The sequence below is a fragment of the Neopsephotus bourkii genome, unplaced genomic scaffold (assembly GCF_033783945.1).
Source record: "Neopsephotus bourkii isolate Nb327-2 ecotype Australia unplaced genomic scaffold, CSIRO-AGI_Nbou_v1 NB_809, whole genome shotgun sequence".
In the NCBI taxonomy this organism is placed as follows: domain Eukaryota; kingdom Metazoa; phylum Chordata; class Aves; order Psittaciformes; family Psittacidae; genus Neopsephotus; species Neopsephotus bourkii.
Genome location: NW_026901305.1, coordinates 143,290 through 167,608, shown reverse-complemented (window position 1 = coordinate 167,608; position 24,319 = coordinate 143,290). Strand labels below are relative to the sequence as shown.

The window sequence follows — 24,319 nt, the reverse complement described above, 5'->3', positions numbered from 1 at the left end:
TCTCAGCCGAGCCCACGGAACAAGAAACACCCCCCAAAGAGAAGAGCAAACAAAACATAAGTGCATACAGTGCCTTTGCTCCCATCAGAGGAAAGGGGGATTGAACACAAGGGGGCTGCGGTGTTCCAAGCAGGATTATGCCAGTGAAACAGAGGAGCAGGGATTAGCAGGGCTCTCCCAGTGTAACGTGCTGCAAGCCCTACCTCTGATTTGTGTGCTGCAAAGCCTTTAACCAGGAAATCATCCCTGTGGTAAGTGTTGGGTGCAAAGCTGCAGCTGGGTACCACCGGTGGTACTGGGTACCCGGGTACCACCGAAGCTGACAGGCATGAAGAAGGTGGGATGTGGACAGAGGAGAATCCTGGACACTTCAGCACTTGAAGCAGCACAGGGGGCAGTTGAGCTGAGCAGTTTCAGCTCTGCAGAGCTGCACAGATGGGCTTCTCCAGGCCTCCAGGCTGCCTGATGCACAAAGAGAGGTGAAATAAATCCTAACCTCCAAGTGAAGCTGTAAGAGAGCCCAGGAAACATCTGGGAGCTGTTCCAGCTCCCGAGCACTGGAGTCATTCGCTTTAGCCACTGATTTCAGTTGGCTGAGGAATGAAAGCAGGGTGCTGAGACTGCTGCTGCCTGAAGAGCGGATGGGGAAGTCCTAGTCACTTCCTCCTGCAGATGTGAGGCTGCTCGCTGGGTACCACACAGCCCACACGCATCCTGCTCTCCGTGTGGGCCAGCAGCAGGGATGGGAGACAGCAGTTTTCTTACTAGCTCTTAAAATAAGCCTGGGATGACTAAACTGCAGCAGTGCTACCTCAGGAATGAATAACTGCTCAACATGGAGGACTTCTCTCCCCAGTCCTGCAATTACTACACTAAAAGGAAGACCAAACTTAAACATAAACCACCCCCAAAATCCAACTCCTCCAAACTCTCTACCTCTCCTCCCACACCTGGTACCCTGAACCTATCTCCAGCTCCCAGCAAACACCTCGGATCTCAAGATGCCCCACTACGGTGTGAGCAGGTCTGCTCTGCCTCAGTTAAAATGCTGTGCAAGGAAGGAATAACACTGAGGTGCATTATACTTACACGAGCCAGAGGCATATGCCAAGGTGAACATAGCCCTGAAGCCTAAGGTACGTGGGAGCTGCCAAAACTGTTCATTAGCTGACAGGATGAGGAGAAGTAATTGATGCATGAACAAAAGCAGCAACTCCTGAGAGCAAACCCAGCCTTGAAATCACTCAGCGAGGAGTTACAAAGTGCAGATGGTCTCCTGTAACCAAAGAGACAGCTTAAAGACTGAAGATCAAAGGTTGTTTAGCTGAGGAGGCAGCTTGCACAGCTTTATGGATATAGAAGGTAAATTCACTCCTACCATCTCCGTGCAACATGTCTTTCCTGTCCAGTAGAACAGTGCTTTGGCTGGACTGCAAGTGGCAATGGCTTGATCAAGTCAAAAGATGCTCCTATTCAGATACCTCCTGCTGCTCACAATGGCCAAACCCAAATAACAATCAGCCAAGTTACACAAAACCCTACAGCAATGGGGAAAGCAGAGGCAAAGTAACAGCCTAGAGGGTACTTCCAGCAAAAAGTGTTATCCCCAGAGACCTGCACTTCAGGAACCCCTCCCTGGCTCCCGTTCAGAAAGGGCATCCCAAGGCAAAGAGAGCTTTAACAAACACCCACGTTTAGTCCCGTGCTTTCATCACACGTATCACTGGGATTAAAATGTTGGCTTCATTTATGCACACTGAACTTTCCCAGTGCCTCACTGGATACGAGCCAAAGGAAATGGCTTGCAGCCTGCCCTGAAGAACCAGGGCATTTCACCTTTAACACCAATGATTAAAGCAGTTCAAGCAGTTCCTAAAGGCAGTGATGCAGTAAGAAAATCCCTTTCCATCACCATTCCCTTTCAGGAAGGGTTCAGAATGATATAAAGTGTTCACCCACACAACTGCCACAGGCAGAGTCTTGTCAGGTGCTGGCACAAGTCCCTCTCCAACCTCCAGTCTGTGAGGATTTCTTCTTTCTTTACTATGTTCTTACCATGGAGCTTTGAGCAACCTGCTTTAGTGGAAGGTGTCCCTGCCTGTGGCAGAGGGTTGGAACTGGGTGAGCTTTAAGGTCCCTTCCAACCCAAATCTTTCTATGTTCACATTTCAAGCATCTCAAAGGTTAATCAGTTCCTACCTAGACTGACAGGGCTGTGTATCCTCGGAGCAAGTACTACGCCTGAGAACTAATCGAGGGCTGTTGGAGCTCCAGGAGCCTGCTCGTGTCTCCAAGGGTGCACCTGCAAACAGAGCAGCACACACAGGGGTGAGTTTAACCACTGGAGTCTTTCTCTAGCCACATTTCCCAAGGAAACTGGAAATAGAGCCTCCTTTGGCTATCTCCATGAGGTGATGGAGAGGATCCCCTGTGTTCAGGCAGCAGCACGGTTGGGGTAGCAGAGCTAGAAGGTATATAAAAGGGTTAAATAAAACCTTTGAAGTGCATAGCTGAGACACCTGCATGGGCCCAGGGTGAAGGTGTATTTGACTTGAGCTGAAGCTCATGATTCAGATTTCCCCTTCTATGCTTTGTTTTAATCAAGTTTGGGGCTTTATGTACTGGGAGGAGTAGAAGAATATAGCAACAAGAATGTAGCAACCACACATGCACAGATAGACTGTTTTGTGGACAACAGTTTATTACACAATGAGCTTTTATACAAAACAGGGAACTGTGACAAAGTAGTAGCTAACCATTACAGTACCAGACCATGGGCCAAGCTGTAACTTACCGGTGGTGAGTCACAGGACAGTTAATGCACACACAGGTACCTTTCAGTCATCAATAAATACTTCACTATGTGGTACCCTCCAGGAGCAAGGAGACAATCAAACTCCAGCTCCTTTGCAGGTTACTTAAGCATTGCTGTCCCTCTGGAGGTAACTACATTAATATCCATGTACCTAAATCCACCTTCAGCCTGACGATGAACACATCTAGGTAATGATGCAAACATTAACAACCCTAACGTGTCTGTTCTGACCAAACCGTGCAACCTGGGTATGTAAAGCAGTTTGGTTGAGCAGAAGTGACAGAGATCAATAGACTCTGGAGCAGGTAAAGAGCCTGGCAGCCAGCCCACCCTGGGTCTATCTGTTGCCCTTGTTCATCAAAGCACCAAAGCACCGTATGGAAGTCTTTCCATAGAGGATCAGCTTCCTCTGGAGGTGCCTGGACCTTCTGAGCAGGGTTTGTTGTCAGCTTTAAAGTCACCACAGAAAGGCAAGGGCTGTGTCCAGGAGCACCAGCCCTGGAGAACCCCAGTTTCCACTCACCTGGCCTATTCACTTTCAGCCTTCCTCACGCCTTGCTGTGTGGCTACCTATCCAATACTTCACGTGCTGTCAACAGGCCCTTTTCCTCACATCTCCACTTAGTGTTCTTCCAAAACCTTAAAAACCACTTTTCCAGAACTCAGAGCAGTAAAATCTTCAGTGTCTTACCTACGGGACAGATTATCCTACCAAGAACAATCCACCACACCATGAGCCTGGGACTTTGTTCCCTCTGACCACTGTAGTTCTCTAAAAGACAAGAAGCAACTCAGCTCAGGTTTGGTTTTCCTTGCACAGCTCTTCATCCATCTGTCAGCTGCTGCCACTCTGGACCTCTGACCATGGGAGAGGAGAATGCAGGCAAAGCTGACTGTGAGCTGCCCCCAGGGGACTGGAATGTCAGTGACTGATCCTAATACGTACAGGAGGAAGGAAAGAAACTGAGGCTTGAAGGAGACATATTCTTAACACTGGAATATTAAACCATGATATCTTCAACCTCTGTAAAAGCCCCCTCTGCTCAGTCCATTTACACTACGTGTCATATATGCAACAGGAGGCTGCTACAACACGTATGAACACATAAAATCTTACTTGAGTGCAGGACGTAAGAAGAAATCCATGACACTGAACGACTGAGGCTGAAAGGAGAAAGGCATGTTTATCATTCTGGGGCTAATGGAGTTTTTAGTCATGTTATATCTCAGAAGACACGGAAATTCATTTTCCATGTCACATCACAGATACTGCTGCTTAGAGAACCTGAGCTTGTCAGAGAGAAGGAATTCCAGTTCAACAGTATCATCAGTGGTCTCTACTGGTACATTACTCTCTTCCACAGGGGGTTGGTAGTTCCCTACTTCATGCCTTGAAGCTAATATCCCATTGCAGGAACACGCCTCTGGTTGCCTGATGCTGTCTGAGCAAACCTGGTTTGGAAGGTAAACGCCTGGGCAGGAATTTGGCTGGCAGTGACTAGGGAGGAAGTATTCGGTTGCCACTGGACTCGATGCCATGTGATTAGGAAAACAATTATTGGCCAGGCAACAGGTCTGGAGGCAGTTGTTGGTTTTGAATCCATAATGAAGGCCCAGTTTAGCAATAAGGGGCTTCCCAACATTAACTTCCTTTCTTTCATCCATTGTATATTCTGTTCCTGGGTACTCATAGTGCAGGCAAACGGTGAAGATCAAGTGCTCCTGCAAAAGAGGAAGGAGGGAAGAAAAAGTGACACTTCTTCCCCAGAGAGACAACACAGGAAACAGAGCAGCACAGTCTTCGCAGAAGAAGACTAACCTCTGTAGGAGCTAAAGACATGTATTGGGCAAGTCTTGCTTACTGAGGACCTCTCTGGGGTTTTGGCTCACCTGGTAGGGTTTATTTATAGAGGCACTTTGATTACACCAGCTGCCAAAAGCACTGGCAGTGAAATACCAAGTGATGTCCAGCAAAGGTGATCATGACACAGAGATAAACTCAACAGTGCCACAGTGTCCTGAGAACCTCATGCCCAAGAGCACAAGCTGTAATGGAAGGAGATGATATGTAACATATTCACCTCCTACTAATGACATGTAAGATGCTGCTCTGCTTCAGATCATACTATATACTACAGGGCACAGTAACATCCCCACAGAGGGCAACAGGTGATCCTCACAAAACTGATCACCTTGCCAAAGTATAGGCCTAGGAAATACAAAGTGCTTTGCACAACAGTGTCAGGATTGCACAGGCATTGATGAACAATCTATACTAACCCTTAGTTTCTGCAGTGAGCTTAGCCTGGTGTAGAGGCAGTGCTTGGGAAGGTCCTTGGAGACTAAATAGCTTCCAGTTTCCTCCGGAGTTCCTCTGTTGGCCTCTTTAGGATCCACATCCAGGTCCTTTCGCAGGGAAGAAAAGATGCAGTTTGACATGGACAAACCAAGGGAGGGAGATCACCGAGACAGCAAGAGGGAGCACTTACTAGTGCAAAGTCTGTAACGTAGGCTCTGCACACCACTATCTCAGGTGGCTGCTTTACTATCCGTGTGTAGATGATCATGACGTTGGAAAACTCGGCTGCAAACCCCAGCTGGATCTGAACTCCACACTTGAATTCCAGGTACATGCTTTCTGGAAGCTCTGCAAGTAAGTAACACAAAACTTAACCTGGGTGTTTTCTATTTATGATGGGTTTCAAAGCGTGGACCTCCTCTTGCCGCCTTCCTCTACCTGTCACTACAGACACTGCCAGAGAGCTGCCTCACCTTCATCAGAGAGCTGCCTCATCATAGACATACCTTTATACAAACATAAAGGTTATTCTCTTCCCAAATTCCTATGCATGGCTTAAAACAAACCACAACATTATGTCTTGGTAATCTTCACTTTGCATTCGTCATGTAACACAGAAGGGCTGACACCACAAATGAAAACCTCCATCTGTGATAGATGCTGCCTCCATCACCAGTTCACAAAGAGACTACTGGGAGATCATCCCAGGAGGAGACATCATACACGTCTCTCTTCCTCTTATTCTTCCCACCATTACCCAAGAGCAGACTGTCCCATACCATGAGCTTTGGCCCACTGGAGGTTCCGTGCCTGGGTCTCTGCAGAAGATCCAGTCTGTTGGATGGGATCAGTCAGTGCCCTCTTCTCAGAAAGGCTGCTGCGGATCTCCAGAGCCTGCTTGCCTTTGGTAAGGTGACACTTGCCCATATCTAAAATGAGATGCACATAGTTTCAAAATGAACACTGCTGAAACTCTAACTGAATTGAACACACTGCTGTGGTTATGCCAGTGTCAGCACATCCATAAAAACATGTCGTTTTAGAAGCATTCATTGCTCAGCTATTCATCACTTCAGGATAAAGCAGCGTGCCAGGTGCCTGCAGAGGATTTGTATGTGTCCTACTCAATGTGCTCACATGTTCTTCAACACCAGCCCCAGCGGTATCCCAGCTCTGATTCAGTAAGGTCCCAGTTGAAGTGACTCATTTCAAGCATGTGAATAAACCCATTGGAGAGGCTTTCTAAAGATCTGGAGGCAAGCAGGGTATTTTTGGAGGGTGGAACCAGATGGTCTTTAAGGTCCCTCCCAACCCATTCTATGATTTAGGGGTCAATATCGGTTATTTAACATCACCACTGATGATGCTTGTGCCAAAGGCACCTAGCAAGAACAGCACTGCCAGCAAGCACTGACCATTCACATGAAGGCTCTTTACGTGGAACACTGTGAGGACTGTGAACACTCCTCTGGAGCGTTTTCAAATGGCATCAGCACACTCCCAACACCCAGTATCTGGTAATAGTGACAGCAGGGGTTGTCACACTGCCTGACAGATAAATCTGTCTTTCCACTCTGAGTTCAGGGATGAGATAAGCAATAGGTCACACAGAACATCTCCAGCATGTGACATTAGCCTGGCAGTATGGACAAAGCAAGAGGCAGCTGATTTTACTCCTGCTTTGAATAGGCTGACAAGGAGAATGAATGTGGGATAAAACCTAAGGATGTAGTATATACATTTACTGCTGATGCTAAAATGATGGGATTGCAGGGAAACCACAGCAGAACATCACCCACAAAGAACAGAACCTGACACACACAGCTCTTTGTTAATGCTGCAGCTATTCCATGCTTTGAGCATAGGTTTGCACAGAAGCAATACATCTCCCCTCACCAGTTTTCACCTCAGCACTTCTCCCATCAGCTATACAAGACAATTACTGAAGCAGGCATATTAAAACAGTACATTGCCCTTTATAGTGCACTTGTACCTTTGATTATCATCACTACAGCACTCTTTGGTAGGTAGGATTCAGTTGTTTAAATGAAATGGAAGTGACTGGACACTAAAAGAGTGATTTTTATGGATGGGCAATTTAAATCTAAATGCAGAAGGACACTCAGGACAAAGAAGGTTCACTAAAAAGCAGAGGATAAAATTGATCAGTATTAAAGAAGCTCAAATCCCTTTACAATATCATGATCTTTGTTAATGTGCTGCCCAGCAGCGCTTGCTTCTTGATAAAAGCTGCTGTTTTAACGAAAGAGCTTAAAGCAGACACTTAAGCACGGAAGCTGGTAGTAAATGCAGGCTGAGAAGAGTGCAGGAAGCTGGAGCTCACCTTCTGCCACCTCATCGAGCAGCACAGTAATCTTCTTGTCTTCCAACAAGCGATCCTTCAGGAACTTCATGAAGATCCCATTGGCCAACCCTGACTGCTGGATTTCAAAAGCTTCTGCTCCCTGGCACCTGTGAGATCAGCAGTGTCAGACAAGGGAGAACCCTGCAACATCTGCATGAGTAAGGTCAATATGAGGGCTACAGGAGTAGTTATGTTGGGAATGGGGGAAAGAAACCCCCCAGCTTGAAACCCAGGTTGTGTCTAAGGCCAGCCTGCTCTGCACGTCCATTTGCAAGCAACACATCGTGAGGAGAATTCACTTACAATCAGACCACAGACCAGAGCTGATGTCAAACTACTCAGAAGAGTAGAGAACTCCTACAAGTAACCATGAGCAAAAGATCAGGAAGCCTGCCCAGCTGTTCCTGGTTTGCTGAACGTACTGGTGTCACCCTGGATCTGCATGGGAACACTGGGAATCATTGCATATGCATTTCCACAGTCAGTTAGACTGTGGAATGATTCAAAGAGAGAAGGAAAGACAAAGTCACAGCTGGGATACAAAGGAGTGGTCTTTAACACCAGAGTTAGTGTTTTCTTGTGACAGATTAGCTGTACAATCACTTCTGGCTTCAAACCCCTGTGGCATAGCAGGAGAAAGATTTCCTTACGTGGCATATCCAAAGACAATGTTGGCTGTAACCTTCAGGGCATCCAGGATGAGAATCGTGTCGTCGTATTCATTTCTGCAAGAAATGGCAAGACAGGGAAACAGAATGCAGCAACCTGCAGTTATTCAAACACCAACCAGCAGAGTTCAGAACAGTACTGCTCTTCCTCACCTACAGTTCTGCAGTGAATCCTGACTGCTCACACACAGAGATCTTCATGGAGACAATGTGCAGACACAGTCAGGTATCACACACTACCCAGATGAGGGCAGGCTGCACTAACCAATTGAGTTTGGCTACAATGGCTTCAAAAGTGATTTCTGATAACCAGACAGCTTAGGGTGTAACAAAACCTATAGGAGGTCTTGATTTTATTTGGGTTTTGGGGTTTTCCCCCCACAAACACAGCATAACATAAGGCTTATGTAGCCATACTTTCACAGCAGACTGGGAAGCTGAATTGGGCCATTGGCTTTTCATTAGCAATGAAGTTTGAAACATTAAAACATTAAGGCTGCAGCAATTTCCTCTTGCTAAACATTCCTCAGGGACCAATCTGCAGAAGTGCTGAGTGAAGAGTGATTTCGAGTGCAAGCTGAAGTAGTTTCTTCAGCTGGAAAGAAAACAGTGCTTTGTTTAGAAAAATCCAATGACCCAGTTGGGTTTGAAGCTCTAAAGAAAGATACAGCATCCCCAGCATAAAACCAGGGCACAGAATCAATGCCTCTGAAGAGATCTAAAAATAAGCGCTTCATTCGAGCCCTTCTGTCAAACTGATGTGCCTTTGATGATACGGATTCTCCTTCCTCCCTGTAATGATGAAGATGGTTAATGATGCAACGGGACAGTGTGATTCTTCTTCAAGATGCCTGATTCTATGATCTCAGTTTTATTAGATAAGACTGATGCTTTCTGACCTCTGAAGAACAACAAAAAAAGAAGATGAAATAAATGTCCTTCAGATCAAGAAGCAAGTGTCTACCCATGGAAACGAAGCCTAATCACCAGCTTCACGTTTCCATCCAAGGCCAAAGGCAAAATAAGCTTATGAATGAATCCCACTGACTTTAAGAACACTTGGTTTTAACGTGCTGCTGCAGTGAACAAACTGAGCTTCACAGTTGGTTCCCAAACTACAGTCATTACACGCTATCATGAGGCAAAACCATCCCTCGAGCACCCAGTGTCAGTCCTCACTATTCCTGTATGATGGGACTGTACCTTTTCCGACACATATCCAGCAGGAACACATTCAGTCCTGTCTCCTTCTCCTGCATCCGTTTGAGGATGTTCTGCACACACAGGCAGTTGGCAGAGCGATAGGGATTTGGAGCATCAATAGGAACCATGAAGCTGTTCCCATAGTTTTCATAGCCATGGCCAGCATAGTATAACAGACCTGAGAGTTCAAAACACACATGACTAAAAACACAGCTCAAGAGTACACTGAACATTTTAGCATGTCAAACGCTTCATGCATATGTGTCTGAGGGAGATTAACTTCATTCAAGCTACTCCAAGCAGGGTGTTTAATGCCTTTGTTAATACAGGAAGGAAGGGGAACCACATTAACATCAACTTTGCAACACAAAGATACAACAAATTAAAAGATATCAAGCAAAAACCTCATGCAATAGGATAAATTAGATACTGCCATCAGTACATATGTTCCTACACAACCTGAGTATTCAGCCCTGTGCTTTGTAAAGGAAACCAAACCAGAACTACAGCTCTTCAGACCAAGCCTTTGGTTCTCTTTTACTTCACTTAAATTCTTCACTTTACTTTTACTATTACTTAAGCCCTCAAGTCACCAGCAACTATGCCAGGACCTTGCAAACTGCTCCATTCAATCAACAGGGCTGAATTCCTGTTTATGGGAAACAGGCACAGACAAGACAAACGGGCAGCAAGTCCATGCAAGAGAAGTGGTGGGATGTAAGGCTTCATTTGAACAAAGAGCCTCAATCCAGCTACTAGAGGCTTGGGAAATGGCAACAGCTTTATTCAGTTAAAAGTCAGGTTTTTAAAGGGCACAGAATTGAAAGTGTATCATTACCTGGAGGTGTTCAAGGCTGGATGGGGCTTGGAACAACCTGGTCTAGCGGAAGGTGTCCCTATTGGAACTGGATGAGCTTTAAGGTCCCTTCCAACCCAAACCAGTCTGAGTCTGTGAATAACCTGAACAAATAAAGGAACTATTGGGCTATTTACAAGGTTCTAATGGTTACCTGAGACTAAATAAGTTCAAGAGAGTTAAAAAATGAAGTTAAGCATCAAGTGCATGAGGGATGTCAGGTCCTAAGTTAAAAAGAAACAAATGTGATTTCCACAGAGTTTGGATCTGGACCCAAATCAAGGTTGTATTTGAGATTCTACAGATCAGGTTTATGTTAGATTAGTGATTGGACTGACTGAAGAAAATAAGCCTCTAATATAAGTCATGAGTATTTCCTCAATGAACAGAAATAGCTCAGAACTAGCCACCACACTTCTTCCATATCCTTGGCAGGTGACTGTGCTGGGCTTATCTGATGAGTACCTGCAACAGTTAAGCTGCTGAGCTCAAGATCAGAAATAAATCTCTGCATACCCAAGGCAAGCGCAGTAAACATGTTTGGAGGAACTCATTAGACACTTCGACACCACGATTTTAAGCAGGCTCAAGTTCCTCACAGACGTCAGCATCTAAGTGGTATCTGCCTCTCTCTTAAAGAAAGCAGCCCAACAGCTATTTTTAGCCCTTAAATAGATGGGTCTGTGCTTTTACCCTTTGTGGAATACAATATTTATTGCTCTCTACCTTTAGAGCAACATAAACTAAGACATCAGGGGTGAAAACCATCATCACTTTGTCTCTTCTGGAACACTTCTTATCTGAAATGCCACTTTCCTGGCAGTTAGCAGGAATTACAATGTCATATCAAGCATCAGGAATATGTGTAATAGGCACTAAATAGAAGTAGCTACTATGCCTCTTCTATTTGGAGCTGTGCCCACTAAAAAAGCAATAAATCATCATCTATTTGTGCACCGACAGCATCTTTTACACGCCTGAAGCCATTAATATCCAGGAAGAACAAAGACCATTTACACTGAAAACACTACTCAAAGAGTGTTCTCCTTACCTTCCAGAAATGCCAGCCTGCTGGAAAAACACCTCTGCAAACATAAGCCTTAGAAGAGCTTTGCTATGGGGCTGGTGAGAAACTCTTAAAGCCTGTCGGTACTAAACTCATGTCCATTAGAGACAACAGTTGTTACAGAAAACAACTGAGAAGGTGCAAGACCCTAAAGCTCACCCCAGTGTTAAGCACACCTCTTGCCAGGGCACAGAGAGAGACAACGGCTATCAGAGAGCCTGCTAAACCTCACTGCCCTACTTAGCCTTCGTGTCGTGCGAGTTTTGGCTCTGACATAAATACCCAAATGTCAGCTCAGGCAGTTCTGCTCAGCAGAGAGCATCAGGTAACACTGCAGGGAGAAAGGCTCACTGAGAAACGATCTGACCTTGTGGTCCCAAACAGAATCAACTCGTGTTGTCTGGGGAGGGCACTGCTGCAGGAACTGTGCTGTTGAAACAGGACAAGTGGCACAACTTTGGGGTCTCTGTTCTACATCGTTTCAGGTGGCATTTATGGAACTTAAGGACCAACCAGTGGCAGCCAGCAGCACCCTCCTCAAAGCCCACACCAGAACTTCCCTTGCACGCCAAGCCAGGTCGTTCAAGGCCTTTCCAAGCAAGACATGAAGGTTTCTGCTCTGAGCATCAACCCCACAAGCTCTGTCCTGTGCTTTGACTCTCAAATAGTCTGTAAGGGATAATGTGAGTTCTTCTCTGGTTTATTCTACTTCTTTAAAGTGCACAGCCACAACTTACAGGAACTACACCATCATTTACATAAACAAATTTCGTCTCAGTTTGCTCTGTGAAGCAGAAATCCAGGTTTGCACAACTCCCTGTCAAGGGCATTATGGATCAGTCTGTGCTTGCCAGGCTGGAATCACAGTATGGATTAACCTCAAACCTTGGCACAAAGGAAGAGGGTTAAAAGATGTCCTGTTCTCCTCCCCCAACACACCTGGTATCAGAGTGCAGCTCACTGTAAAGGCAAGGAAAAGCCTCCTTCTGCCTCTGTTCTTTACAGAGCGAGGACTGAGAGCAGAGCAGCACTTCCCAAAGAGAAGAAATCCAGAAGGAAAGAGCGTTCTGCAGGTATTCCAGCAGAATGGCAGGGGATGAGTGCCACCAGCCAGCCCAGAACATATTCTGTATATTCCGTGCTGTTCCTCACCAGAAAAGTAACCCAGCAATCCAAGGATGCCAAGGAATTAGTCAGCCCTACCCAAATCATCATCTGCAGGCATGGCAAGGGAGGAGGACAAGGAGGAAGATGATACTGAAAAGCTCTCCTATAAGCAGCAAGGACTGCTGCCCAGGACTACACCTAGTCTTGAAAACCGTGTAACTGCAGTGTACAATCACTCTACTACTAGCTTGTTTCCATAATACACCAGTACAGTCAAAGGGCATGCTGGTGGGTGTTTTTAACTTACTTTTCCTATTCTACATACATGCTATTTATCATGAAGTCTGTTTTGCTGTCACTTATAGTGAGCTGGCAGAGGTACACACCAGATGTGTGTGTACTTGGTGCATCCCAAACCTGACCTGCTTCTGAGGGGTATCACGTGTTCTTACCATACACTCCTTTGTCCAAGAGGAGCAGAAACTCATCCACTGCATTTCTCATCTCGGGCTCAGTGAGATCCAGCAAGGAAACAACTTTGAAATCCAGCTGCCTCAGCAAGTTGGTCAGTTCATAGACATCCACCATGGGAGCCTTGAGCTGGGGATGGTTCCAGTAGCTCATATTCCCTATTAACAGGGCTACTTTGTCTGTTGCTGTAGAGAGAAACCAAAACCAAAACCACATCAGGTTTATATATTCCATGGGTTCAACTCCTTTAAACTGAAGTTGCTCAATTCAGACACAATCATTTTATATGATTTTAAAGCACAGCTCCTGAATTCCCCCCCACAAGAAGACATTTCATACACATGAAAGTTCTCATGGCCACTAAACCTTCCCCAAACCCTCACATTTTCTTCTGCTTCTTAAACACAGACAAGAACCCATCACACACAAAGCATCACTTTAACATCTCCATCTTCATGTCCCATCTCTCTCAAACACGGTACAATTAGGTAGAAACTTTTACAGGTCACAAGTAAAAAGTCTTTTCCCTGTTAAGGCTTCTTTCCACTTACACTCCTCTCACACTGAGGAACATGAAAAGGGTACAGTTCTGACAGAGGCCAGCAGCCTCTCCACCTGGATCAGCATCCAGGACAACATGCCTGAGCACACCATGCAAGAATTCAATTAAAACCCCCAGCAGCTATTCTTCCCACCATACATATGTTACCCATCTATCTTTATGAGCTTCAGCTCAGCATCAAAGCATCCATGGTGAGGAAGAGCTGAGCTTGCAGCAACACATCCCCTCAGCAGACTGCCTCCCAAGCCACCCCAATACCACTACCTCCAACTGTCCAAGTATTCAAAGTAAGGGAGGAACATGCTGGCTAAGGCCCTGGCCAGAGGAATCTGAAACAGTAAACTGCAACAGATCAGAAGTTGTAGACGCTCCACCGAGTCACTAAAAATACTGGTGCCCTCACCACATTTTACTCCTGAAAGGGCATGCAAGCATTAGAAAAGGCTATAAAAATACACAGAAGTCTCTCTCCCTGCAGCTATTTATGTGCTATTCACAATTATTTCACTAGCAGTGGCAGGAAAAGCCATGTTCTGAAGCAAAAGCTATTTCCTAGATGTGAAACGTGTATGTTCATTACAGCTACAAACTACTTACCAACTGGTCTGTGATCTGCCTGTTCTTGCAGCTCTGCTTGAAAGAGATGGGAAGAGCAGATCATCAGTAACTACAGTCATAGCTGGAGTGTCAGAAATGAACTGCATGGCCTGTACAGCCACAGGCTATTGGCGCTGCTACGCCTCATATATTACTGGTTTAAGACAAGAAAATGCTCTTGCTTTTTGTTTTGGTGGAGTTTTACCTGGTTTCCTTCACTCTCTGTTCCAAGCTTATCACTCACCTGGTTTCTGAAGATCACTGAGGTCTTCTGTGAAGAAACACACCAGTAACATCAGTTAAACAAGGAGAACCAATCATTTCATTAATAAAAATACAAGGGATTATTAACAGAAGCCAAAGTACCTTTCTAAAAATACTTCTGGCTTTGCACTTCTGCAAATCTAAAGCTTTCATATGATTATTCCACATGCAGAGAAGAGAAAGCCCTCCATCAATATACTAAACTCTACACAGCATTTGAATACAGTAGATCTCAACAGAAAAGGGAGAAACCCATTCTCTGCCTCAGTCCCCAGGCATGCAAGCAGCTCGAATGAATAAGAAACAGGAGCACACAGATGTGTGAAGGACAGCAACATCCTAAGCAAGAAACCTTACTCTGTGAAGCCCAGATTCCAGATACAATTGTTAAACACTCTGAGCTACCACGGGCAGGCTGTGGCCAGGGGGGATGCTCTACACAGCCTAATATCTTTATATATGATCCCCTGTGATGTAAATACTCGCTTTAAGATGCTCAAAGGGATGGTGCCAGCACTAAATTCTTCCTCCCTACTGCAGCAGTGCAAAGGAAAATAGAAATTGTTCCAATAAGGGTGCTGGAAACAGCTCTCACAGACAGAGCTGACGGTGGAACTGCTCTATCCAGCTCTCTAAGCTCATCCAGGTTCCTAAACACCTTCAGCCTTTCTTGCCAGGATGTTGCCTCCTGAGCCCAGCCAAAGAAATCTCAACATCTTCCCGCATCACTAGAAACAGGACACAAACCCAGTGCAAAAATCAACTTGAAATACTACAGAAGAAGAAAGCAGCTTGGTTTTCATCCCCTGTGCTTTAGATCGTGGTATTAAGGCAAGAAGAGAGAAGCACATGCAGAAGGAACACTGCATCTCACATTAGTGATTTCAAACAGATTGAAGCTCTTAACCCACGCATACTTTTCAGCAACATGCCCTCACCCCCATCATTTAGTCTTGCACCTGATTCACAACTGAAGATGTATTTACCTTCTGAGCACTCCACTGCCATAGCTTTCCTTCCTTGGGTTCAAGGGGGAAAAATTGGAAGACAATTGCTCTCAGTTGTGAGACTGAGCACACAAAGGGGGAAAGTCACTTGTGAGCTTCTCTGCAGTCTGCCTGATTTCATAGCAGCAGCAAGCAGCACTGACCACAATACCGTGTAGTATTACTAAGCCTCAGGGGTACTAAACTAGGCTATTTCTTAGGATATGCAAGAACTTTTCCTATGGATTATGCAATAGAATGATCTGGAAGCTGCACAAACAGATCTTTGCCTCATTGGTTTACTTCAAATGCACGCTCTCACACTAAATCATGTTATATTCACTTGTTCTGCTTGTTGTGAATAACCTCACCTGTCCTCATTGCTGAAGGACTCAGTGTAACACAGTTTGTACCTCCGACAAGGGTTTATAGGCTTAGGGAAGGAACTGATACATCAGGTAACCTGTGTCAAGCACAGAAACTCCTTACCTATAACAACTTCTATCTTGTTGCTGTCCTCATCTTCCTGGTCATTGGACACATGACACCAGTACGTCCCTTGATGCTCCACATCCACATAAGTGACCTGCACAAGCATTGTCACAGTCATTCCACCAGACCCCAGAAGGATTCCTGTCTCAGTTTCATTTAATCCCACTTGCAAGAAAGGGTAAAATCTAAAAGCAAAGCCTGACCTAATCCAAAACTGCTGACACCCTCATTCCCCAGTGAGCAGGACAGCACATGCCTCCTAGCAATCCACCTCAGTGGCTTGAGATGCCTTAAGCACTGAATGCAAGAGCTCATAGAAATCAGAGTGCTCTGCAGGGCTTTCACTCTACTGATACTTCATCTGTGTCATGTCCCAGCAATCCAAAGTACACTATAGCCTTATATCCCACGACTACAACCTGGAACATGCTCAGGACTAAAACCATGCACCCAAGAGCCTCAGAACACGATAGGAAAGGGACTAAGAGCTTCCAGTGAGCACTCCCATAACAGGTAACCAAGGCTATGCGTTAACTTGTTTTCTTCAAGGAAGCTTTATGTGATAAGTTAAATGGTTATGCACTAGTCCCCAGGGCTGGCCCCTAGTAACTTACCATATAGACATTTTTGTTCCCATTTGCCAAGGGAAATCCATTTCTGAACCACTGGTACTGAGGAATTGGGTTTCCAACAGCTCCGCACTCCAGCACCAAAGCATCCCCCACTGCCAGGCTTTGTGCCTGAGGCTGGACACAAATGCGCAGCTTGTTCCCAGGCAAACCAGTTAAGCTCCCTTAAAAAGCAAAAAGAGAGGGAAGAAAGGCTGAGACACCATACAGGCTAATAAGAACTGGTGATGTATGGTCACATCTTCCTGTAACTCCAACAGGCTGGTTTAATAGCAATGAAATTCACCTGCTTGTCCCTGAGGAGTACACTAAAAACATCAGCCGCTGCCATGACCCGAACAGAAATGTCTTGGGGAACAAAAGCTATTTGGAACACCTTAAATGCACTCAAGACTCATCCAACTGCTGTGATGTCAGCTTCTACACATGATCAAATCCATCTTTAGGACATCCCCCACACAGAGGAGTGCTGCACTGAGAAGATCTGTGGTATCCACCTATCAGTTTAAGTGACACACACTCCAGCAAGCCCAGCCCCACTTGTAGAGGTCACACCAGTGATCTTTTCTCTCAGCTGCAAGGTCACTCATCTCTGCTGTTAGACTACGTGTGCAGACACATGCTTTGTCATCAGAGCTGTCCGTGACTGACAGCCAGAGGGTGATGACATTTCCCTTTGCACAGTGAAATAAAGGGAGGCAGTGATCCAAGTATCTCTGGTTCTACCAGTGGCTGAGATGCTTGGTGCATCATAACCTTGTGTTTCAGAGGTTGTAGTCAAACAGCATCAGTCTTTAAGGACAGGAACACAAGTTACAGGTAGCAAAAGATAACATGAGATTGAAAGATAACATGGTTTCTGTCTCCCTTACCTGCCATTTACAGGCCCTTGTTGGTACATCCTGTTGTTGTACCACTCTCAGCACACACTAGCCAGCTCGTCCCCGTATCTTTTGGGATCATGTCTGGCTGCCTCACTGATCCCAAGCTCACAAGACAGCTTTGGCAGAATGGAGCATGACTGAGCGCTCGAACAGAAAGCAATGAAAGAAGAGGAGGAGAAGAGTATCTGAAAAAAGCAAGCAACCAAAAGGGAGTGGGAAAAGAGGAAAGACAGACAGTCAGCAGCTGAAATAGAAGATTTCATACCTAGTCATCACTTACAGCAGCGGTATTGTCAGTATTGCCTAGTTCAACTGAAAAACCAGCAATCCCTGGCCAAATGTTCCAGGAGATGGAGAGTGTTCACTACGTGCCCCCCTTTAAGTCTCCTTGGTAGGACTCCAAGAGGGGAAATTACAGGAAGGAGCAATCCATCCTGCCGCTCATCCTTTCACCCATTACCAAGGTCTAAACACAGTAAAATTCACTGCCACTATAGCTCCTGGCTGGCCAAGAGTCATGGAACATAAAGCAAGGCACTAGGCTGTGAATACCTGCTGCCCTTTAGGCTCCAAAACTCCTGTCACACGTGTGAAACAATATACTGCTGGTTTTCCTCAGGGGTTCTTTGGAAATAGTCATTACAAGGTTATTCATCTCAGCTTCCTGGTGCAAGCAGCAACATCTAAACCTGCAGGTTTCTAACTGAGTAGAGCCTGGAGTAGAAGCAGGAAAAGCAGAAGAAATCATTGCTCAGATAAGGGACTGGGAAGATGTGAAAAGGTCACCCCAAGTGACACTGCAATAGCTTTTTATCTTTTACCAGAAGAACAGTTCTCTCTGTCTCTTTTCCTGACATGAGTAATTTTTCTATGTGGGATGCAAGCAGAAAACACCTTTGACTCATGACAAGAGATGAAATAAGCCCTCTTCACAGCCTGAAGGCACTGCAGTTGAGTTCTAGCTCACGCATCTTCAGGCCAATAGCAAGCAAGTCCAGGCTGTTTAATGAGGGAGTTTATAAAGTGCAGGAGTCAATGCCTGTGCAATACTCCTGAGCATTCTGTAAGGCAAATAACAAAGAATACACACGCCAGGAAACCCACAGTGGAAGCAGACCTGTCTTCAAGCCAGTGCCATAAATTCCTATGGACTTACACAGTGCAGCTCAATTACTAGGGCTTTTTAGGCAGGTTACACACACCTGACCACTGATAAACCTCATGAAATGCAATTCCCACCAAAAGGACTCAGTTTAACTCAAGTGTTTCTTCCTCTCATAGGTTTATTTCAGTAACTTGTTGGCCTGCCTTCACTGTTAGCTGGGTTGGTTATATGAAGTTGTAAAGAGTGCATTAGGCTGCGTATGGTTTTAATCAGGCCTCTTTCCCATCTGTGCAAGGGAGCAACAGGGACCCTAGTCCTAGACAGACTTTGGCCACTCACCATCAGGTGCTCCCTGGAGATGGCAGACTTCCAGGTGTGCCCAGCGACTGAACACGAAGGAGGACGCACTGTTCACTCGGCAGATGTAGAAGCCGGAGTCGTTCACACTCACTGGGTTAAAAACCAGCTCTGGAGAATTGCCATTGGGAACCTGAGGTACAGGAGGACCAAGGAAGAGATTTAATGTAAACCTGGATCAAACTTGGAATGCTTATTTCAATGCCCATAGCACCAGCCGCAGCACCTTCCTTGCTGGGAACTTTGGGATGAGGAAGTCTTGTTCTGTGCATTTAAGTAGCTTGGAGACAGGCTTCCTTCCAAGAACCATGCAGATGCCTCTATTTAAGACACTTCTGAGCTTTGAAGCCTGCTGAAAAGCTCCTCCTGAAATCAAGGATTTTTACCTTTCTCCACAAATAACTTGGAACGATTTCTTAAGCACCGTTCCAACCCGAGTGTGTGTTACATTCAGCTCTAGTCCTAGGATACACCCAAGTATGATCAGGGAACTGTAACATTCTTTCACAGACAACGTTTTTTACTACATCTATACTTCCTGTCACATTCCAAGATTAGCCTCCAAGGATGGTCTGAACATCAGGAACCACCTTATTGTTTTACATATTGCTAGGGTCATATGCAGCATTTCTTACACTTCTATCTTATTAGTATACAGAGCAATCTCCTCTCATTGCAAGTAAGTCTTTAAAAAGTTATCAACCCAAATCATTCCCTATTATTTCCACCCTTAAACCCCCTGTATTCTGTATCAACTATTACCTCTTTCTCCTGCTTGAACCACTGGTAATGCACAAATGGGTGTCCTGTTGCCCAGCAAGACAGCTTGACCATCTGCCCAGGGAGCACTGATTGAGAGTCTGGCTGCACCACAATCTTTATTGCTTTAAAGAGGAATTTACACACAGGAAGGTTATTAACAAAAACAATTCCACTACTGAAATTTGTGTTTAAGCTGGTCTTTGAGCAAAGAGTTGCTGTCTTTAAATAGATTTGGAAAAGAATTAGTTTGCAGTGTGTATGCATACAGTTCCTATTTGTTATATGGCTTTGAGACATTCAGTTGTTAGGCTTCAGATTAAGATTAGGCACAGTCTGAGGATGTAAGAGTTTAACTACAACGCAGTATGGGTTTCTGTTATTCCTCATGCAGCCTTCCTAGCCAAAACACTGCTTTCAGTGCTGTGTCTGGCTTCTGCAGAGCACCAGGCTGGGGTTTTCTGTTGCCAACATGCAAGGTAAAACTTTCCACTTCAGATCTGAACTGCCAGGAAGGAGCATGAGTGAAATTCTGACACCGGTTTGATATCCTCCAGTTATTTTCTTAACCTCGACCATCCCAGAGATCTTGTTACAGCAGAACCCAAAACCACATCCCCTGGTATAACCAAGGTCATCAGAAGAGGACATTTTCTTAACAGAGGAAAGAAACTCTAACAATGTGATCAACGGCTGAAACCTGAGCAGATCCCCCTGCGGTCTTTGTTAATCACACACTTTGTCTAGCAGGGAAATGGGCCCTGCTAACCTCTCCACACACAATCCTATCCCGAAGTCGGTCACACAGGCAGCTACTCCAAAGCATCCATAAGGCTTGAAAATTCCCTGTCTAAAACAACTTTCCTCGATACCCTAGCCCTGAAGATGACAACCTCAGCTCCTCACTGAACACTTCCTCTGCTGGTTTTCATAAAGGGAGCGTGTCAAGCACCAGTTCTGAGCATGACCATCACCTAACATTAGCCAAGACAAACAGGAATGATTCATTTGAATGGACAGAAAAACAAAGATGAGCTGCTTTTTCCAAAGCCTTCCACTTCGGTTCAATCCCTCGTCATCCACACAACTAACACCTCCTAGGAAAGCAGTCGAGCAAAACAAGTTCCCTGAAGGATCAGGATTCTGCACTCCTTGGAAGCATTACAAACCAGTTCTAAGAATCTGATTCACAGTTCCTTCACAGTTTCATTTATCTTCCTCCCATTCATTCAACACTCTACAGCTACTTCCTGCAAAGCATCACACAACGTAATGGTTCAGGAAGAAAACCTCCTGGCTCCATTTTCGGAATGGTTACACAGATACACAAACACTTCTTCATTTGCCTTGGAAAAGGCAAAGCTCAAGTTCTGAGCTCCTAATCTTCACTATAATCCAACTGCTACGTTCTTGGCTCACACACCAGTAAACATCTGCAGCCATCTCTGGAAACCCAGCCTCAATTACTCCCATTGAGGTTGAAGTGCTCAGACCTGCCTGCAGAGGAAAAGCACCTCTCTGCTCTCGTCTCAACCACCACAACTCCTGAAGGCGGCACAAAGGCCAGGCTGTAACACCACAAACTGCACGGTAACCCTTTTGCCTCCTTAGCCTGGGAGAAAGCTCGCTCTATTTCATTCATTTCCAGTAAGAAACAACAAGATAAAAAAGGGAAGGAAAGGCCAGAGAGGTGACCCAAGATGCCACAGCTTTCTCACTGCCAAAAAGGAGAAGCTTTAAAGTGATTATTACCACTATTTCATGTCTTTATAGGAAGAAGCTTTTCCATGGAGTGAATTCAATGTGACAGGAAAGTGTCTAAGCTCTGAGAGACAAACAAGGGCTGGGACTTGGTCCTGGGAGCTGCAGATTCTTCAAGAGATGCTTTGTATTGCTGCAAACAAAGCTCGTCACAGCTGGTAACAAGACATCTCTGCCACAAAGGCACCGAGGCCGTGTCCCCAGAAGGAATACTCCAGTGTTTCCAGCTGCAGGAAAGCACAGACCAGAACTGACCTGAATGGCTGAGGCACTGGAGAGCCTCTGTGTGCTCCAGGGCCTGCAGGAACTGCACGAGCTCCACCACAGTGCAGCCACGATCTCCCAGGAGCTTGAGGAGACTCCAACTGGGACTTCCTTCTGGCTCCAGCACTCTGAGGGAACACTGCTCCAAATCCAGAGGGCTGCAAAGTTAAGGGGAGAAAGACCCGTAACAGAGCTCCTTAGGGCTGCTTCCTCACAGAGGAGCAGAGTGAAACCCACAGGTGGGAAATTCCCAGTTGGTCTGAAGGTATCTGCAGTATTTCCTGCAAGCTTTGGGAGTTGAGCGCCACCTCCACAGGCTGAGAGCAGTACCAGTGAGCTGTGTGCTACAAGTGATGCTTGCACCCAACAGTTCTGACCCAATGTACTGAGGGATCTTCACTTTTTCGCTTCTGGCAGTCTCAGCACAAGAGCAAGAGCAGCACCTTTCACCCTCATGTGCCTAATTCAGAAGCAGTAACGAGTGAGTCAGAATCCAGCTTGAAAGCCCAGGAAGCTTTGATTTTCAGAGAAGTTATTAAAACAAGCGACTGCTGCAGCTTAACTGATACAGAGTGCAGTTATCTGCTTCCACACGGCCCTCTCCAGGTATAAATACGCAGAGTCTGCAATTTGGGTGTTAAGCCTTCTTTCAATGAGAGCAGACTAAAATAACACAGGTAATAAAGACATGAATAGAAGGGAATGCCAGTTTATATATTCCCACACTGAAGATTAATCAATGTTTCTTGTATTGGCCCACATGGAGATGAGACATTTCCACTTATCAGGCACTTCACTGTATGCCAGTAGATAATACAGGAACACACGGCCCCAGGCCTCACAGAGGGTCACACTGGAGCCCTCGGGTTCTACCTCTCTGTATTAATAAACACAGTTGTACCAGAGGAAGCACACATGGTCACAGTGTATATCTGCTCAAGCAAACACCTCCCATGCCTTTACCCCGCATCTCCTGCATGCCCCGCGCCGCTCAGGGATGCTCCCGCTGCCCAGGACGGAGGTCTGGGGCTCTGCAGGGCCCACACCGCCCGCACAACCACGGCCTCAGGCAGCCGCGCCAGCAGCCGCCGCTCCGAGCCCGAGCGCAGCCCCACAGGCACCGGGAAGCGCAGCTCAGCCACGGCCCCGCTGCCTGCAGGGTCCCCCCGGCATCCCCGCACCGCCCCGCCCGGCCCGGCCCCCTCAGGCCGCGCTCACCTCAGCCGGACCCTGCCGCTGCTCCCCGCCCGCTGCGCCAGCTCCCGCCAGCCCTTGCCGGGCTCCGCTCGGTCCAGGAGCTCGCTGAGCCTGCGGAGCAGCGGCGGGGCCAGGCCGCTGAGGGGGAGCGAGCCCCGGGACGGCTCCGCCATCACCGCCGCCACTGCCGCCGCCGCCTCGCGCCCGGAAGGCCCCGCCGCGCGCAGCGGGCACGCGCCGAGCCGCTTCCCGCCCTTTCCTGAGGGGAGCCCGGGGGGGGCACGCGCCGAGCCGCTTCCCGCCCTTTCCTGAGGGGAGCCCGGGGGGGGGGGCACGCGCCGAGCCGCTTCCCGCCCTTTCCCGAGGGGAGCCCCGAGGGGGCCGGGGCCGTGCGAGGGAGCCGGGCCCGGATGGGGCTGCCCGCGGTGACCGGAGGGAGAGCTGCGGGGCCGGGGTGCGGCCGGAGAGCGGAGCGGGGCCGGGGAAGCGGCTTTCACCGCAGCCGTGGGCCCCTCTGCGGCACCGCCTGCCCCTCTGCCGTCGTTTCCAGGCCAACAAGAGCCCGGCTTCAAGGGCCGCAGCCCTGAGGGGTCTCCCGTTGAGGTAAATCACGCGCTGTTTGGGAAGGGTCTCCCAAAGAGCCATGATCTGAGGGGGGTTCTCGCCTCTCTGCGTTTACAGCTTGCCCAAAGCGCCTCAGGAGGTAACGTTACCAACGGGTTAACCGGTGAGGAAGGGCTCGAATGTGGCTGCCTGTGTTGCTGAAGTGGTTTTCAGGTGTCTCATGGGGTGCATTGCACCACTCAAAGCAGGCTTTATGCACCTGCCAGGCTAGCAGCAGTCCTGGGTCCAGAATCGATAAGCAACAAGGCCTGTAGTTAGACTTACCCTGGTGAAACTGGTGCCGCTGAGTGCCAACAGCCCATTTCTGTCCATTTCAGTGCACAACATGCGGGTGTGGATGGCAGTGAAACTGACTTCACTGAGAGAGGTACCCACAGCAGCGGGTGGCTTAACCGGGCAGGAAGGAGCTGTGCACCCCTCGGCCGGCTCTGTGCTTTGTGGCCCTCTTCCCGCAGCACCGAGCAGTTAAATTGCCTCCCGGGGACCACGGGTTTAAGCCCTGGGCTCCCGTTCCGGTGGGGATTATTTGGAGGCTATTATGTAGAACACAGATATCCCCGCTGCTGTGCCTGAATGAGGCGCTATGTTTATTGCACAAGGCACCGCCTTCCTACCTGGGTCTAGGTAACAGTGGGAGCAACAAGAGTTTAGCACAGTAGGATCTCATAACCACTTTTAGCTGTGCTTTCAGCTACAAGAGTGGCACAACACTTGCTTTTCAGCCTTTTCTTGTGCTCACAGCAGTCTGCAATTCATTCAGGTTCCTCCTGTGTGAGACTGGGGGAACTTTCTGACCGCAGGATTCACTCACCTTGAGGAATGAGGTGGGTGTTTGTGAAGCGGTTGGTAAAAGCTCGCTGTCCACCTTAGTTCCTCAAGGGCTTGTTAGGGATTGCAGTTGCTCCTGCTCAGCAGAGCTTTTGTGTGCTTAACTGCAAGTGAGAGATGCTTAAAAACACCCCGGTGCTTCATTGTGCAAAGCTAAGGC

At 47.0% G+C, this 24,319-nt stretch overlaps 1 protein-coding gene across 5 annotated transcripts; it reads right to left on the bottom strand.

The window, feature by feature from the left end:
- Positions 1-2,679: 2,679 nt before the first annotated feature.
- On the bottom strand, positions 2,680-22,909 carry MALT1 (MALT1 paracaspase). 5 transcript variants are annotated; one of them, XM_061355591.1, is made up of 17 exons: positions 22,729-22,909; positions 21,502-21,668; positions 19,489-19,610; positions 18,709-18,859; positions 16,366-16,544; positions 15,749-15,845; positions 15,260-15,292; positions 14,254-14,280; positions 14,010-14,045; positions 12,832-13,035; positions 9,351-9,528; positions 8,130-8,204; positions 7,459-7,586; positions 5,894-6,043; positions 5,305-5,462; positions 5,096-5,221; positions 2,680-4,537 (listed from the first exon to the last, which is right to left on the bottom strand). In XM_061355591.1, the coding sequence occupies exons 1-17, from the start codon at positions 22,878-22,880 to the stop codon at positions 4,076-4,078; spliced, it is 2,445 nt and encodes an 814-aa protein (XP_061211575.1). In that variant the 5' UTR covers positions 22,881-22,909; the 3' UTR covers positions 2,680-4,075. The 5 variants fall into 5 exon arrangements, with proteins under 5 accessions (XP_061211575.1, XP_061211576.1, XP_061211577.1 ...); XM_061355592.1 differs by having other exon boundaries at positions 14,010-14,042; XM_061355593.1 differs by lacking the exon at positions 15,260-15,292.
- Positions 22,910-24,319: the final 1,410 nt, after the last annotated feature.